Source organism: Macaca fascicularis, chromosome 1 (assembly GCF_037993035.2).
Source record: "Macaca fascicularis isolate 582-1 chromosome 1, T2T-MFA8v1.1".
In the NCBI taxonomy this organism is placed as follows: Eukaryota; Metazoa; Chordata; class Mammalia; order Primates; family Cercopithecidae; genus Macaca; species Macaca fascicularis.
In genome coordinates, this window is record NC_088375.1 from 170,712,342 (window position 1) to 170,729,789 (window position 17,448).

Genomic DNA, 17,448 nt, shown 5'->3' on the forward strand with positions numbered 1-17,448 from the left:
CCAAATTATCATGGACTCTTTTGCTTAATTCCTCCTCACAGATCATTGCTCTAATATTGAACTTGTTCTTCATTTCTGGAGCCTAGGGATTTCACCTCTTTGTGCACCAGCCTGGCAATGGATAATTTTCTTCATTGTGTATTTCACTAGTATCTCTGTGATTGGAAGAAGTGTCTCTTGAAAGCTCAATCTATCAAATTGACCAGAAGGCTTTGATTACGCATTTAGCGATCAGTCTTTCCAAATAGTCTCTGAGTTCATGGAGGACAGGGGCCTTTGTCTAGTTTCTCTTTATATCCTAATTTTCATAGAGTTCCTAGACCAGAGCAGAGGAATCAATAAGGTTTTGATTAACAAATGATCTTCCTCTCTCATTCAAAATGGAAATTAAAGAATATACACTAATTACCTTCTAGAGAAAGATGATGCCAAGCATCCTCACACCTCCAGAAAGCCATCCACACTCTCTGAAAGTCTGTGTTGAACAAACAAAGGAGTTTGGGGCCTGCCTTTATCTTTCCCTTCAGCCAGCAGGTTCATACTATTGACACACTTCTTTCTTGATGGGCAACTACTACTAATTACAGTGCTGGTCTGGTAGACATTCCAAGTCTGGCAGGCTGGGTTCTAGACTGCTGACTCTGCTGCCTTTCTTAGCACACACTGATGCTTTTCTATTGCCATCTGATCACTAACATGCAGTGTGCAATGATATAATTTTTCTGTTGGCACCATAAGGAACTTGCAGAATAAGTTCACATGAAAGCACCCAGCACAGTGCCTGGCACAGAGCAGGTACTAAGTTAATGTTCAGGGTCTTTTATTTCTTCTTTTCCATTAAACATATTCTATAAATATTCGTTGAAAATCTTCTGCTTTCTAGGCATTATGGTTGGTGCTGGAGGTGGAGAGGAATAACATGTAGTGCCTGATTTAATACTTAATAGAAAAATAATGTCAGGTCAAATTTCACAATAGAAAAAAATATTCTAAATGTCCTTTGATTTAAGGTGAAAAGACATCTCACTTCATTCCACCATCCTAAAGTGCCTAGTAAAGTATAACCAGCAAAATAACTTCACCCATTGCTGTTTTATAAAATAAACTTATCTCTTCTCAGAGAGGAAATACAACTTACAGTGAATATATTAGTGGGTGTATTAGTTTGTTCTCATGCTGCCATAAAGAACTGCCCAAGACTGGGTAATTTATAAAGGAAAGAGGTTTAATTGACTCACAGTTCTGATTGGCTGGGAAGGCCTCAGGAAACTTACAATCACGGCAGAAGGTACCTCTCACAGGGTGGCAGGGGAGAGAATGAGTGCCCAGCGAAGGAGGAAGCTCCTTATGAAACCATCAGATCTCATGAGAACTAACTCATTATTATGAGAACAGAATAGGGGAAACCACCCTCATGATTCAATTATCTCCGCCTGATCCCTCTCGCAACACGTGGGGATTATGGGAACTACAATTCAAGATGAGATTTGGGTGGGGACACAACCAAACCATATCAGTAGGCAATAGAGAGCTGATCATAAAAGACCATTTATGACAATGATTTTTGAGCTCCTTTTACTACTGTAATCTCAGAACTTTGAATCATGCCTGAACTAAAGTAGAAACTCAGTAAGTTTGCTGAATGTATGTGCACACATATGTATGGCTATGGCTTCTCACCAGGTAAGATGTGACTCATCATTCCACACACATTTATTGAGAATTTCCTACAAATAAGAGTTTGTACTAGATTTTGTGATGGAGACCAAAAAAAAAAAAAAAAAAAACCCCTACCTACAAGGAACTTCTAAGCTTAAGGGTGAGAGAGGTGAGGTGGCTGGGCACGGTGGCTCACGCCTGAAATTCCAGCACTTTGGGAGGCCAAGGCGGGTGGATCACGAGGTTAGGAGATCGAGACCATCCTGGCTAAGATGGTGAAACCCCATCTCTACTAAAAATATAAAAAATTAGCCAGGTGCGGTGGCAGGCACCTGTAGTCCCAGCTACTCGGGAGGCTGAGGCAGGAGAATGGCGTAAACCTGGGAGGCGGAGCTTGCAGTGAGCAGAGATAGCGCCACTGCGGTCTGGCCTGGGCGAAAGAGCCATACTCCGTCTCAAAAATAAAAAAGTGGAGGGGGGGAGGTGAGATAGGTATAGAAATCATCATAATATCATGTAGAAAATGTGAAAAGAAGAACAGAGAAGGGAGTTACGGAAGTTTCAAAGAGGGAAAGGCCACTTTCAGCTGGAGGGGATTAGACAAGACCGGATAATGTAAATTTTATGCTTGGTCTTGAAGGAGAAGTAATTTGTTGCATTGCAAAAGCGGGAAAATGGGTATTGGCAAAGAAGGAAAGGCAATCCAGGTGAAAAGATGAAAGCAGAGAGGCAGAAAAGCACAGGACATATAAGAAATCGAAACTTGGCTGGAAATGCATAAAGGGGAATAAAGATAACTAAGGCTAGAAAGGCAGATTGAGCCAGACTGCAGGGGTTTTGAATGTGTCCTGGTATACCACTCCAGGATATAGGGTCTTCATAAAATGCCCAGTGCTTAACATATGGTGGGGCTTAATTAATGCTAAACAACAATCTCCTAGCAGAAACCTGTTCCCCACGTGCACAAAGGAAGCTGTCGTCCTTATGCACAGGCAATTACAAACATTCCAGATACTCGGTCCTGAACCCTGCAAGCACATCAAATGCTCATCATGAAAGGTCACTGAGCAAACAGCTCTGATCAATCCTGGCTTGGGCTGAATCAAATCGTCTAAATAAGATCCACTAGAGGTAGTGTCAGAAAGGTCAGAAACGACCCTATTTCACATCTTGAAGCATTTTTGCCATGTGGAACACTTTAGAGGAAGAAGAGAAAGGAACGAGGGGGGAAAGAAACTCTCCAGAAATAATAGAATCCCAAGTAATTCAATGTTAAGTGATCACAAAGTAAGCTGGGGATTTATTTTGGCCCCCACCTCCTTGCAGTGATCTGAAAAACAGTTGATTTCAAAGAAGGTCATGCCACAATTAAAAACAGAGTTTCCCACCTCTTTCCTCACCTCCCCTGTGTGCCCCCACCGTGTACCTTTGTTGAGTTCACTTGAAATGTTCCATGATGAGGTAGGCACTAATTCAGCACTGACTGACAGCTCTGTTTCTGAAAAGAAAAAGAAGGGAAGGGAGAAAGACAAGGGCAATATTAAATATAGTAACTTATGGGCTGTTCGAAGCATTACAGGAGATTTCCAAAGGACCTGCCTTTGGAGAGAGACCACGGCAATCCCATAGCTTATTAGACTGGAATGGAGGTTCTAGCTGCCAGTAGAGGTGCCTGCATTTTAGAAGCCATCCAAATGAACAATCTATGGACCAGATTTGAAGATTTTTACTTCAAAACACTGGCTTGAAAATTAAAATGTAAAATATTACATTAACCCTCTCAACATCACTTACCATCAGAGAAATGCAAATCATAACCACAATGAGATGCCATCTCATACCAGTCAGAATGGCTATTTTTAAAAAGTCAGGCCGGGCGCAGTGGTTCATGCCTGTAAACCCAGCACTTTGAGAGGCTGAGGCAGGTGGATCACAAGGTCAGGAGTTCGAGACCAGCCTGACCAACATGGCGAAACCCCGTCTCTACTAAAAGTACAAAAATTAGCCCTGTATGGTGGCATTTGCCTGTCATCCCAGCTACTCAGGAGGCTGAGGCAGAAGAATTGCTGGAACCCAGGAGGTGGAGGTTGCAGTGAGCTGAGAAGGTGCCACTGCAATCCAGCCTGGCTGACAGAGCAAGACTCCATCTCAAAAAACAAAAAACAAAACAAAACAAAAGTCCAAAAATAACAGATGCTGGCAAGGATGCAGAGAAAACGGAATGCTAATACACTGTTGGGGGAATGTAAATTAGTTCCGCCACTGTGGAAAGCAGTTTGGAGATTTCTCAATGAGCTAAAAATAGAACTAACATTCAACCCAGCAATCACATTACAAGGTATATACCCAAAGGAAAATAAATTATTCTACCAAAAAGATACCTGCACTCGTCTGTTCATCACAGCACTATTCATAATACCAAAGACATGGAATCAACCTAGGTGCCCATCAACAGGGGACTGGATAAAGAGAATGTGGTACATATATACCATGGAATACTATGTAGCCATAAAAATAATGAAATCATGTCCTTTGTAGCAGCATGGATGCAGATGGAGGCCATTAGCCTAAGCAAATTAACACAGAAGCATAAAACCAAATATCATGTGTTCTCACTTATAAGTGGGAGCAAAATCTTGGGTACCATGGATATAAAGATAGGAACAATAGGCACTGGAATTACAAAAGGATAGAGGGAGTGGGGCAAGGGTTGGAAAACTACCTATTGGGTAGTATGTTCACTATCTGGGTGACGGGATCAGTGGAAGCCCAAACCTCAAGATCATGCAATATAATCTTGTAACAAGCCTGCACATGTACCCTCTGAATCTAAAATAGAAATGAAACTTGCAAAAAAAAAAAAAAAAAAAAGAACAAGGGCAAAATACACCTTGCCCCTAAAATACTGCATTAACAAGAAAACAAATCTGCAGAAATGACCACACATAATCAAACATAAACTCCTTTTCTTGTTGAAAGACCAGTCTTAGACTAATAAATTTAATAGCCTTCTTATGGAAGAACAACATTGCTCCTGTAACTAACTTCACGGGTCGTGTTTGGAATTGGTAGCATTTCTGTGAACAGAGAAATTCATTTCTCTACATTGGAACTTTAGGTCAAGACAAATGATAGCTAAGTATTTGAATATAGAGAATCATTTGCGGTAAATAACTTAAAAGATAATTTTCAAAGCCATCATGAATTAAAGCAAACACACAAATCAATAATCTAAAGGACATAATACATTATGAAGTACTTACGGACTGTTAGAAGTACTTACCGGCTGTTAAAACTCTTAAATAATAGACTGTAATATACAAATAATGTTTGTTGTTCTTTTTTTTTTTTTTTTGAAAATTTAAGCTATGCTATTAATATATTGTAATGGGGTTATACTAACTTTCCCTTAGGCTATGTCTACACACACACACACGCACGCACACACACACACTCAGAAGAGAATATTAGGACTGGACAGGACCTTGGAGGACCCAGGGTCATTAGATATAAGGCATACAAGTTGTCAATCCCTCCCGCTTCAATCCAGTGTAGGCATCTTTAATCAATCATGGCTCTGTTCGCCTGTTAAGCCTGGGATCTGTCATAGAGTGCTTTAAGCACAGTGCTCTAGGTAGCCACTAAAAATGGATCTGAGACAGAATGCAGGATGAACTTTATTAAGTGGAAGAATTGCAATTCAAACCCAGGTCTCTTTGACTCTAGCACTCCACACCTTCTGGCAGCCCATGCTGACAAGTAGTCAAGCCTGTGAAACCTGGCTTTTTTTTTTCACCTTACCTCTGGCCTCACCTTTTCACAGAGATAAGCACATTTTTTGTATTTCCATATTTACTGATGGTGACTGTCTGCCAAATGGCCACATGTCATCGTCACTGACTAAGCTTGAACAAGAACAGGATGTTGACCCACTGAGACCTTGCAAAGGTGTACTTCTAGTTTATCTCCCTGCCACAGCAGAGACAAAAGGATTGTTTGGTTTGTGCAGACCTCCTTGGCTTACCTCTTTCCCAGTCCTAGAAGCAGGTGGGAAAGAAGTAGACGAACCACACATACCCTCCCCACCTACAATGGCCCTGGTTTCCTCCAACGTCCTGAGCCAAAAATAGCATAGACTCTTTTAAGGAGACCAGAAGTCAGATAGGCAGTATGGCAGGGATCTTAATTCCAAAATATGAAAACAAAAAGAAATTTTTACCCAAGTAGGAGAAATGCTTAATACAAAGCCACAATGGAAAGCAGTGCTTCTGTTATCAACCCCTTGTTTGGGGAATGGGTATTTCGTGCAGGTGATTTCCCCAGGAAGAGCTAATTGTCTACATTTCAGGGCCTTCCACATATGACTCCAACCCCAGCTCCACTCTGAGCCCCATGCTGCTGCCACCCACTTTGGCTCTTTCAATAATGACAGCCCTTGTTTGCAGTATTATGGACTGCTGTGGTTCACCTATGAAAAGGCTCATCAAACACTCCAACACCCAGACTTCGGGGAGCTTGGGAATAGAAGGTTGGCAGTCAAGGCGGCATTTCAGGGAAGGAAGCATAGGTTGGAAAGTGGTGGGATTAAGAGGAACCTTGACAGCATTTACATGCAATATTTTCATAGCTTCATCTTACTGCTGCTCACAGTGAAACTGCCAGAAATCTAGGTTTCATTTTACAGTGTTAATTTTATAGACAGTTAGCTATATGTCACTTGGTTTTTCCAAGCTGAGTTGAATTGCTGATTGAATATAATTTGGGACCGATGACAAATGAATAGATTCTTGGCACCGCTAACAGTGAAATTGTTCCCCACGTGTCCCTGGACACTAATTACCACTCAGTTCTTGGGCTGTAGCAAAGATAATTTCAGTTCACAAGATCATTAAGTGATTGTGCTGATTCTGGGGAATTTTGTTTGCTGCCTCAAGATCCATTCCTTTAGATAACCACGTGTTCAGCTTCTCAGATAAAATGATAATAAAAACAGATAAAATAGTTTAAAATATGAATAACTTCCCTGAAAAATATTATCTTCCAAGGCCATATTTTTAAAAAATAAAGGCTGATTATTTTATATAGAAAGTTGAATATTAACAATCTCCCCTCACAAAGTGATGTTTAATAAGCTTTTTTTCTTCACTGAAAGGAAAACTGAAGTTTGAGAAAAATCAAGCACATGTCAGCTTGAACTCCATCAATTCCATGGCCACCAGTGGCTTCAGAGAGACATGGCTGCAAGTTTTGGCCCTGTAGGAACCTCACTGATGGATTCCTATTCGCCTCACCATTGGCAAAAGCATGAGACATTTCCAAGTATATTTACCACCAGCCTGGCAGCCTCTCTTCACCAAAAGCATCATGGTAATAGCAAATGTGTATGTGCCATTTAGAAGACAGTAGAATATTTAATGGAAATATACACCTAGATCTTAATACTACTGTCTGACACTTATTAATTTTGTGATCATGAGAAAGTTACTGAACATCATTTAACTTCTATTTTCTCATCCATAAAATGGGAGCAATAAAAGCCATCTCAAAGGACTGAGGTAATGATTAAATAAAGGACCAAAAGGCTCCAGTACAGTGTCCAGCATAGAGACTCCAGGGCTTTCATACCTCTCCTTTGTCTAGTAAGGCAGATAGTGGCCATCCTCTGCATGGATGTACTTGGTTAACTAATAAGTCACTGTCTGTATTTGAAACAACACATTTACCATGCTCTTAGAAAGACACTGCATTTCACATGCCTCACTAATCCAAGCCAATCTTTTCATTTCATGAGGTTTTCCTGAATTGGTCACCAGTTCTCTAAGAACATAAGTGTTTTTATATGGTTTTATCCAATTTGAGCAAACCAAGCATGTTTAAGAAAACTCCAGCCCTTATCTTTCTCGACCTCTTTTAGGAGGGCAAACCTCAAAAGCTATTCTCCTCCCGATTTGATCAATAGGAGCTATTATCTTTGCAGTTTCTCGGAGGATTGACTTTTTGGCACTGATTCTGCAAACCATAAGGTTTTGGTATTTAAGCCTCAACAGTGGGAGTGTTATTTGGAAGGAAGGAAAAAATAAGCCTTGAATCCTCCTCATTGATAAAAGCCTGTGCTCTCTGAAAGGATTACTGGTTCATCTCAGCAGTTGGCAGGTAGAGACCCAACGTTCACAGGATGTGGAAGCCCTTCCAAGAAGCTCCCAGCCATGCCACATCCTGTATCCCCGATTCAGTGATGCGTGAGGTTACACAGGCATGCACAAACTCACAAAACCAGCGGCCAGTCCAGTAGCTGCAAAGGCTGAATGCAAGAGAAGCAAGTGGCTACCCCAGTGCCTTTCTTGACCACTCACTGAGTCTTAGAATGTTATAACTGGGTGGGCCCTCAAGGCCCAGGACATATTTATCAAATTATATTCTTTGGAGCCACAGGATTTTTTGGAGCTATTTATAGAGGAACATAAGAGGATCTGGGGTTCCAGAGGACAAGAATACAGGCTCTAGATCCTCCTTCAAAAGGAACAACTCTACTTTTATCTATTTTATATATTGTTGTGTTCACAGGTACTGTGGAAAATGCTCCAATGTTTTAAATTTTTAAAAAACATTATGTCATACAATCTCCTCATTTTTCAGATGAAGCAAGTGAGGCCCCTGGTAGGGAAGTGGCTTTGCCAAAATCACAGAAGTTCTAAGATAGAGCCAGACTTTAGAGGCTCAAAAGGAAATACGTGCTGACTTCTCACTGAGCTGCATGTTCTGCTGTGTATAGCCATAAGATGTGGTATGTATCCTCAGAGGCCAACTTTTGAGAGACACTCAAGGAATTTCCAAGCAGCCAGGGTCAGTCACATAGAAGGGGCACACTTTCTTCCTATGCAAAAGAAGGCCTCCACGTGTGATCATTTGGAGGGTGGCGGGAAAAGAATCAAAGATGCTGATGGCTTTGAGACTGTTGGTTCTCAGTGTTACTTTAGACGTTGTTTGGTGAAGGCTGTTAGCCCTGTTTCTTTCCTCTCCATAGTGCCTCAGTGGAGAAGCCCATAGCCAGTTAAATTGCCTTAACCAAAGGCGCCTATTGGAAAAGTAAGAGTCTGCTGTAACTTAAAAGGACAGGCAGGCTACATTCCCCAGTAGTGCAAGGAGGTCAGTCAGCCTGAGCCATGCTCTAGCCCTATGCTCACAATTGCCCCACATCTGGGGTCCTGAAGGAGGGGGCCTCTCCACGCTAGGGATTCAGCTGACTTACTGAGGAGAGAGAAAATTTGGAGTTTTCTTCATTCTTTACGGGATAGTCAGGACTGGAAGGTACTATGCTCAATGTCTACAAGGATCTTCTAGTCCTCAGTGACCTCAAATTTGGATTTCTGATGTAATCTCTAAATAAAATTATCAATATAATCACAAAGAAAGAAGATGGCACAATCCTGCAACCTTAAACCCCTGCTCAATTACAGTCACATTACCTATATTGCAGTATGAAATCATTTTTTAACCATGTAATTACTTTGTAATCAGCATAATTATTATATATGTGATGAATCCAGTACTTTGTTGAAGAAAAATTCATAATATAGCAACATTTGTGCTATTATTTGTGTTTTTATATGGTGAGATCTGCAGGGGAAAAAAAGAAAAAAAAAGGAAGGAAAAGGTGCCTAGGTTTTGTCAAAGTCCAAAAGACTCTGCTTGTGCTCAGAGATCTTCTCAACCTTCAACAGTCTAAAAGGTAGGTACCTTTATTACCTTCATTTCATGATTGATGAACCTGAGGCAGAGATATGAAGGCAGCTGCCCTATCAGCTTGTCGGGGTAGGGAGGGGGATCGTCATCAAATCCAGGAAGACTGAGAGCAGAGTCAGAGTATCTTCAACTGTGCCATATGGGGGATGGGGGAAGGAGCTGAAAGACATAACCACTTGCTCCCTGGCTTAAACCCCCTTCAGCCCCAGAGGTCCCCTGTGGAACTCTAAGCTCTGCAGTACGTAGCTGGAAAACCAATACCAGAGGGCAAGCTCCTCAACAATCAATGCTTGTTTCACCAATTCTAAAACCCCCAAAGGATGGCAGAGCACATAAAGGGAGGAGATGAAATATTTCTTGAATTACAATTAAATGCCTTTTTAATTTTCTCTTTGGAGATACTGTTCTCCTTTCTAAATCTGTTAAATTCATCTTATAGATCACATGCAGTTCTTGTATGTAAAGAAACTATGCTACAAAAAGCACCACAATGACACACATCTTGAAAGTGAATAAAAATAGTCTGTATTCTTGAAAACTATCTCACTTTAAAACTATCATACTTGGGCTCTCTTCCACAGAACTATAGAGATTCACTCGTTCATTCATTATATATGCATATGTATTGGTACTTTCTATGTGTAAGAACTCGGATGAAAAAGCTCGAACCAAGCCAGGCGCGATGGCTCACGCCTGTAATCCCAGCACCTTAGGAGGCTAGGATCACGAGGTCAAGAGATCAAAATCATCCTGGCCAACATGGTGAAACCCCGTCTCTACTAAAAATACAAAAATGAGCTGGGTGTGGTGGCACATGCCTGTAATCCCAGCTACTCCAGAGGCTGAAGCAGAAGAATTGCTTGAACCAGGGAGTCAGAGGTTGCAGTGAGCCAAGATCGTGCCACTGCACTCCAGCCTGGTGACAGAGCAGGACTCCGTCTCAAAAAAAAAAAAAAAAAAAAAGTTGAACTGGTCCCTAACACCTTCTAAAACCTTACAGTCTGGTGGGAGATGAGTACATGACCACAAACAGGCAATTATAAACAGTGTGATGGGGTTACCAATAAGACCTGACAGAAACAGCCTCCCCATCCCCTAGCCACCCCCCTACCACAACGAGGCTAAAAACATGAAGAGTACTGAATAAAATGTCACAAGGAAATATATGATGCATAGCTGAGATGGAAAGAAAAGGAAATTCTTGGTGCCAAAAAGGATAATAGGAAGTGGAAGCCGATGCTGAAGGTGCCTATGAATATGGGCCCTCCGGTCTAGGGGCTGCAGTTTTAATGTTCATTTAATAATCCAAGATGTAGCCCTAGGCCAGAGCGAAATCTGAGCTTCCTGCCTAAAGCCTTTACTAGAGCCTGGGAGATCGGCCTTACCTGTGGGAAGGGCCTAGAAATACTTCTCCTAACAGTCCAGAGAAGCTGCTAGGACTCTTGAAAGTCCACTCAGGACTTGGGTGGGGTTGGGGGAAACGTCTCCATAAGACGTCAAAAGGCTGTGTAAAGACCACAGAGATTCTGCATACCCTTCACCCAATTTCTCCCAATAGTTAACAGCTCACAGAATTATGGTATAATGTCAAAGCCAGGAATTTGACATTGTTAAAATATGTGTATATAGTTCTGCCATTTCATTGCAAGTGTAGATTCGAGTAACCACTACCACAGTCAAGATAAAACAACTTTGTCACCACAGAGATTTCCCGCATGCAACCCCTTTGCAGTCCTACCCATCCCCCTCCTCCCAACCATTCCTGACACTGGCAACCACTAATCTGTTCTCCATTGCTGTAATTCTGTTGTTTCAGGAATGTTGTATAAACAGACTCATTTAGTATGTGACCTTTTAAAAACTGGCTTCTTTCACTCAGCATAATGCCCTTAAGATTCATCTACTTTGTTGCATGTATCAATCATTTGTTTGTTCTTATTGCTGTGTGGTATGGACATGCCACACTTTGTTTAACCATTCGCTGCAAACATTTGGTGGTTTCCATTTTCTGGCTGTTACAAATAAAGCTGTCATGAACCCATGCATAGACTTCCATGCTAAATTATTTATTCCTGTAAAAAGCAAACTGCATTTAGAAGGAAGGAGTTGTATGTAAGAAGCAATAATAAGCAAATACACTGGGAAATGTGTTTAATTTTTTAAATAAGGCTTGGCTCTAAAAGTAAATATGTGATAAGAGCTACAACAGAGGTAGGTACAGGGTTCTAAGACATCACTTAGGAAGAGTACATATTCCCGTTTGGGGAGGAGGAATCCCAAAGGACAGGAGGGTGGTCCTTTGAAAGATTGTTCTGGGTTAAGAGGAGACCTAGGTATTAGAAAGACCATGGCACATTGGAGGAAGTGCAAATAACTCAATAATGGTCTCACTCCACCACAGCCAAGGCAACTTTCTCCAATCCAGGGCCTTCTAGTTCTTTTGTTGTTATTTGCTTGTTTGTTTGTTAAAGACAAGAAACATCCCAACTAGTTACTAAGGAGGCAGGATCTCCTCAGGGATAGTGGAAAGTCCTAAAGGAAATTTCAAAATGGTTCATATCTTGCTCTTCCGCAAGGAGAAGTTCAAATGAGTGAACCCAAAGTTAACACTCCCTCATTCATCCATGGTGCCACTGGGGATTCAATGGATGCTTAGTACAACAAAAGAATTGGTTTATTTCTGGCCTCAGAAGAAGCTGGCAAAGACAGAGTATAAAAGGGAGGAAGCATACTGAAGAATGGTTCCCTCAGAAACTGGTCTCAGCTCCCTACAGAGGTTCCATTTCCTTTCCTTTCAGTAGCTGTGGACACCTCAGGTTTCTAATGACATCAACAAACGTTATTCTTTTTTTTCCTATTTCCACTTGAATGCCGTTCCTTACACATGCTTCCCCTGAAAAGTGCCTCCAGGCAATTTTTTCTTCTTATTCAACCTTCTGTGTCATCTGTCTTTGTCTTATGGAGTTTGCCATTTCATTTTCCCCTTTGTATGGCCCACGTACATTTTCATTTCATATTCTATAATCCATTTTATAATAAAAGTCTATTACCTACTAATTGCCTCTGGCCAATTCGAAGTCACATGCCACTCAAAAGAAACAACGGACACAAGGAAAATGCTTTCACAGCTGCAATTCCATGACAGCCTGAGAGTTTGTTCTTGACTCTTGAAAAACAAAGGAAGTCCTGGTTAAGTCCTATACACAATGGAAATGAAGTTATACTGGGTGTTTCCTAAAGCCATAGTGTATTAGCAAACAGTTTGGAAAACTATATGGCCACAAGGAGCTACACAACTCCTTATGTTCATTTGGAGTTTAATGATATTAAATTCATTCGTTTGTTCATTGATTTATCCATCCATCCATCCGTCCATCCACCCATCTAACAAATATTTATTGAGCACCTATTCCATTCCAGATTACCTAAGTGCTAGTCAGGTGCTGGGATATAATGGTGAACAAAATCGAGACAGTTTTTTACTTCATGGAGCTTATTTTCTGGTAGGAACACAGAGAAGTAAACAAAAACTTAAAGTATAGTATGACAAATGCTGTGATAGGGACCTGGGAAGGACAAAGGGCTTAGCACAGTCCTGGAGGATCTTGTCCTGACCAAAGATTTTGGTGATGAGCCTTACGTGGCTTATGGCAAACCAGATATTTAGATAGACATGGGATCCTGGATAATCTAATTTCCTCCTTTGAATAAAACAGAATTTTCCACCACAAGTAAACAGTGAGCTGAGACCTGGTGAGGATATCACCTCCCCAAGAAAGACTCCGATCTTCATAGAAAAGATGGTCTACAGTGGGTACATCTTCACCTGTGATAATCACATACCTGTCTTTGCCTGCAAACTTGGATACTCAAAGGAGCCTTCTATTGGAAACAGGGAATGCCTCCCTCAGTTTTAGTGATTTGGCCCTGGCCATATATACATCTGTATTTCTGTATTAGTCTGTTTTCATGCTGCTGATAAAGACATACCCGAGACTGGGAAGAAAAATAGGTTTAATGGACTCACAATTCCACATGACTGGGGAGGCCTCACAATTATGGAGGAAGGCAAAAGGTACTTCTTACATGGCGTTGGCAAGAGAGGCTGAGAGAGAAGCAAAAGCAGAAATCCCTTATAAAACCATCAGCTCTCGTGAGACTTAGTCACTACCACAAGAACAGTACAGTGGAAACCATCCCCACTGGGTCCCTCAACACACAGGAATTATAAGAGTACAATTCAAGATGAGATTTGGGTGGAGACACAGAGTCAAACCATATCAACCTCCTAAATTGACTCTTCAATCAAAACTGAGTCTTTTTTGCTTTTATCTCCTTAGCAACATAAATATCTGCTGGGAATGGAGGGTTAGCCTAACATACTTGTCTAAGACGTTCTAAACTTTCGGTTCCCTTTGTCTTTCTAATTTACACTTAGCCCCTGCAAAAGATAAAATAATTGTCCATTCAACGTGGTACTAGGTACAGGTTAAATTATTTCTGCTCCAACCTGTGTGATTAGAGGCGAATGACAAAATAGAATATGTAAAACAGAATATGTTGATGCACAAATTCCATCTCCTCGAAAGATTATAACACTAATATCAATAAAAATATTTTTCATGTCGGGATCTCAAACAGAAGGATGCTTCTGATTCACACTGTGCTCAAATCACAGCAAAACAACCATGTAATTTAACAGGAAAGAAAATAAACCTCCTAATTCAATGATACTCAGTTTACTATTGAAAAGACGAAGAAAAAAAAAAAAACCCTAGAATTACCCTAATTTTCTACTTTACAATTTTTCACTTAATTTTATGTTCCTTTGGGCACCAGTGAGTATGTTCTTCCTTTCATTCTTCTTAGAGAGTAACCTTCTTGAGAGGGAGGGTCACGTCTCATGCTTTCATTGTGTCCTGCCTGACTACTAAGTGATCCCGGAATAGGTTAGATGGGAGGCAGTTCAGCACAAGGATGAAAGATGTCAACTCTGTGTTGTTCAAACACAAATCCCAGCTCTGTTACACACCAGCTTAAAATTACTTCACACCTCTAAACCTCAGTTCCTCATTCATAAAATGGGCATAATAATAATGACCTTGCAGGACTGTTATGAGGCTTAACTAGGATAATACTTGGAGATGACTTCAGTATCCAGCAAATGGTAAACTTTTAGCAAAGTAGCAGCTCTCACAATTGGGTCAAGACTTTTTTAAAAAAAAAACTAATCATAGATACAGAAACTAACCATAGATACAGCCTGAAGGGTGTTTAATGCAGTGATTCCCAAACTCAGCTGGGGAGCATGTTAAAAAAATGCTGATTTTTGAACCCCTGTCTCTAAACTATTGAATCTCCCTAGGTGAGTCTTATATAACCTGCAGCCTAGCACTGATCCTCTGCAAATCACCAGGGTAGGGAAACCCAGATAATATGTCTGTAAAAATAACTGAAAAACACAAAAAGCTTTAAATGAACTGAGAACTTTAATGTAATTTAAGAGTCTAGGGGAAAAGGAGTTAGCCAACTAAAATGTTACTTTTCTTTTTATCATAAAATTTCAATATGGGCAGCAACCTCAACATTGAGACAGCTCAATGAATATTAACCAGCAACAAAACTGGTACCTCTTGAACGTCTTTCAAAGTCAAATATTTATGTCTAACTTGAAGGTTCTCTTAATTAGTTGACTACTGAATTAGACAACTATACTTTTACATAGAAAATTATTTTCCTGCAAAAAGCAGTGTAGTATTGTCTTAGCCATTCTCTATTTTACATAGGATTTCAATGGCTGTGATGTCTGTGGAGCCCTCCATTAAATGGGCAAATTGGGCAAGCCCTAAAAATGTGCAGCCATCCTACTCTAGGCATAGATGGGGAGAGAAACAAACCCCTTTTCAGCCCTGATTCTCAATCACTTAAAGCATTTACAAAGAGAAGCCCACTTTGGCTGCAGTTGAGAAAGCTATTAAGATTCCAAGCACCTTAGAGTAATACAAGTACCTTGTATTTAGGTAGCACTTTTCCTTTCAAGAAAGTCCGTACACAGAACAGACATTAGCTCATGACTCCACATGCAAAGGATCAAGGCCTGAGATAATCATACCCTGGGCTGGACTTGAAGAAACCCAGACTCGGGCAGAGAACTTGCCTAAGGTCCCCTGACATGTCACCAACTGCCAGAACATAGCCATGATCTCTCCTCAGCCAATCCTGGCTCCATTCAGGCTCTCTACTGCACTGCTGGTAAAGTCCCTTTCGCAGTTTTTGTTTTTGTCTAACCCCCTCTAGCGCACTGTTAATTCAATTATTTCAAAGCTCCAAACTGTGAGGCGTGAAAGGGGGAAAAAAAGAACTATTTTCAGAAAAGTATATTGAAAGCATAATTTGTACCTTCTGGCTGTCCCTGGAAATCAAGTATTTAAGTTAATGGGATTGAGGGACTCCTGGATTAGTGGAAATTATCTCAATCAGAGAGGTAAATTTAGGAGGATTACTACTATCCTGCAAGATAGTAAGATGGTTTTGCTCCAGCCATATTAGCTTGAGCGTATAGCATCTGGATGGCTGGCAATGTTCAAATACTTAATTCGCCTAAAATTGTACCAGTTTAAAATGTTTCGCCCGTCTGAACTGGGTTTCCTGCACCATGTCATTACTGATAGCCTGGGGAGATCAAGAATTAAAGTTAAATTGAGGAAAACGTTAGCAGAGCATAAGTTGGGACCAGAGTCTCTTCCCAGAGCCTCTTAGTTTAATTTATCCCTCTTCTGAAACCCCATGGTATTTTATCTGTTCCACTCTTAAGAGACTTTGCACTTTGTAATGTGACCTACAATTTCTTTGGGGGCACATCTTTTTAATAAGATTGTATGCTTCTTGAGGCTGGGGATGAGATTTTACTTTCTTCTACATTACTAACAGTATCAATGTTGCACCGAACTCATAGTAGGTATTCAATAGACGTTTTCTGAATGCATAGGTGATATGATAGCTGCATGCTCCCTATGTCATCACATTTATTCCTATAAGGTAGTGTAGTAGACTGTAAAATGCCCACAATTCATTCCTCCCTGTAACCACATCTTTTTGTATCTCCTCCAATGAAGAGATGGAGTATATTTCTGTACCATTGAATCTAGACTTGCTTTGGCTAATACGATGTGCTGAGATCACCTTGGCTCAGTCCAGATCAGAGAACTGCCTAACTAATCTTTTTTGATGATAGCTATAATGACAAATAATAGCTCATTTATTCTTGAGCTAAATAAATGCTCATTGTTTTAAGACACTGCATTTTGGGGTAATTTGCTATACAGAATTATTTGTGGATAATACATGTCCATTTACAGATGAGAACTCTAAGGCTCAATGAGGTTAAGAACTAATCTAAAGCCATAGATTAACAAAGCCAGGATTTGAAATCCAGTCTTCCTGATTGCAAAGCCCATAGCCTTCCACTAAATAAACTGACCCCAGACTTCAAAAATCCGTATGCATTCAGAAATAAGCTTGAGAAACTAAAGGCAAAAGACAAATGGAGTGAGGAACTTACTTTCATTGCTGTGAAGCGCTACGGAGAACTGCCTGCTAGAGTGAGTCATCTTAGTCTGACAGGGTCCTGTGTTGGCAGCTCATTTAATTAAAGTTGAGAGAGGCAAAAGTACAGGAGGTCTCTTTCAAACAATGATCTGGGAAGAATGATATTCTCACATCCAAAAGTACAGAGTTCAGCTAATAACAACTGCTATTGAAGCTTGGTGATTCAAGTCATTCCCTAATCCAATACGTATTTTTTCATTCTCTTATTAGAAAAAAATAATTTTCCATGTAATTAATTTTGCAACTCCTTTTCATTAGCCATCAATCTGCCAAGACTGTTTTGGCTTTTAGATCTGATGGAAACAGTTCGACTTGGTTGCCAGGTGTCGATATCTACATCCAAAATGAAATGGCATTCCACCTGCAGCTTTTACAAACAACCTAGGCATGGGAACTTTCACAAAAATGCAAGACTCTCCTTTGGATTTGCCAAAGATC

The 17,448-nt window shown here is 40.6% G+C and overlaps 1 protein-coding gene across 6 annotated transcripts in view; it reads right to left on the reverse strand.

Moving 5' to 3' along the window:
• Positions 1–17,448, reverse strand: part of ROR1 (receptor tyrosine kinase like orphan receptor 1) — a 408,557-nt gene that overhangs the window by 170,298 nt on the left and 220,811 nt on the right. For 4 of the 6 annotated variants that reach the window (XM_045369690.3, XM_074004848.1, XM_074004865.1 and 1 more), the window contains exon 2: positions 3,086–3,157. The exons of 1 other annotated variant lie outside the window; for it this stretch is intronic. In XM_045369690.3, the coding sequence (XP_045225625.1) occupies positions 3,086–3,157 (72 nt within the window). Of the gene's footprint in view, positions 1–3,085; positions 3,158–12,452; positions 12,573–17,448 lie in introns of those variants that run through there. One more of the 6 variants, XM_045369698.3, reaches the window with a different exon arrangement.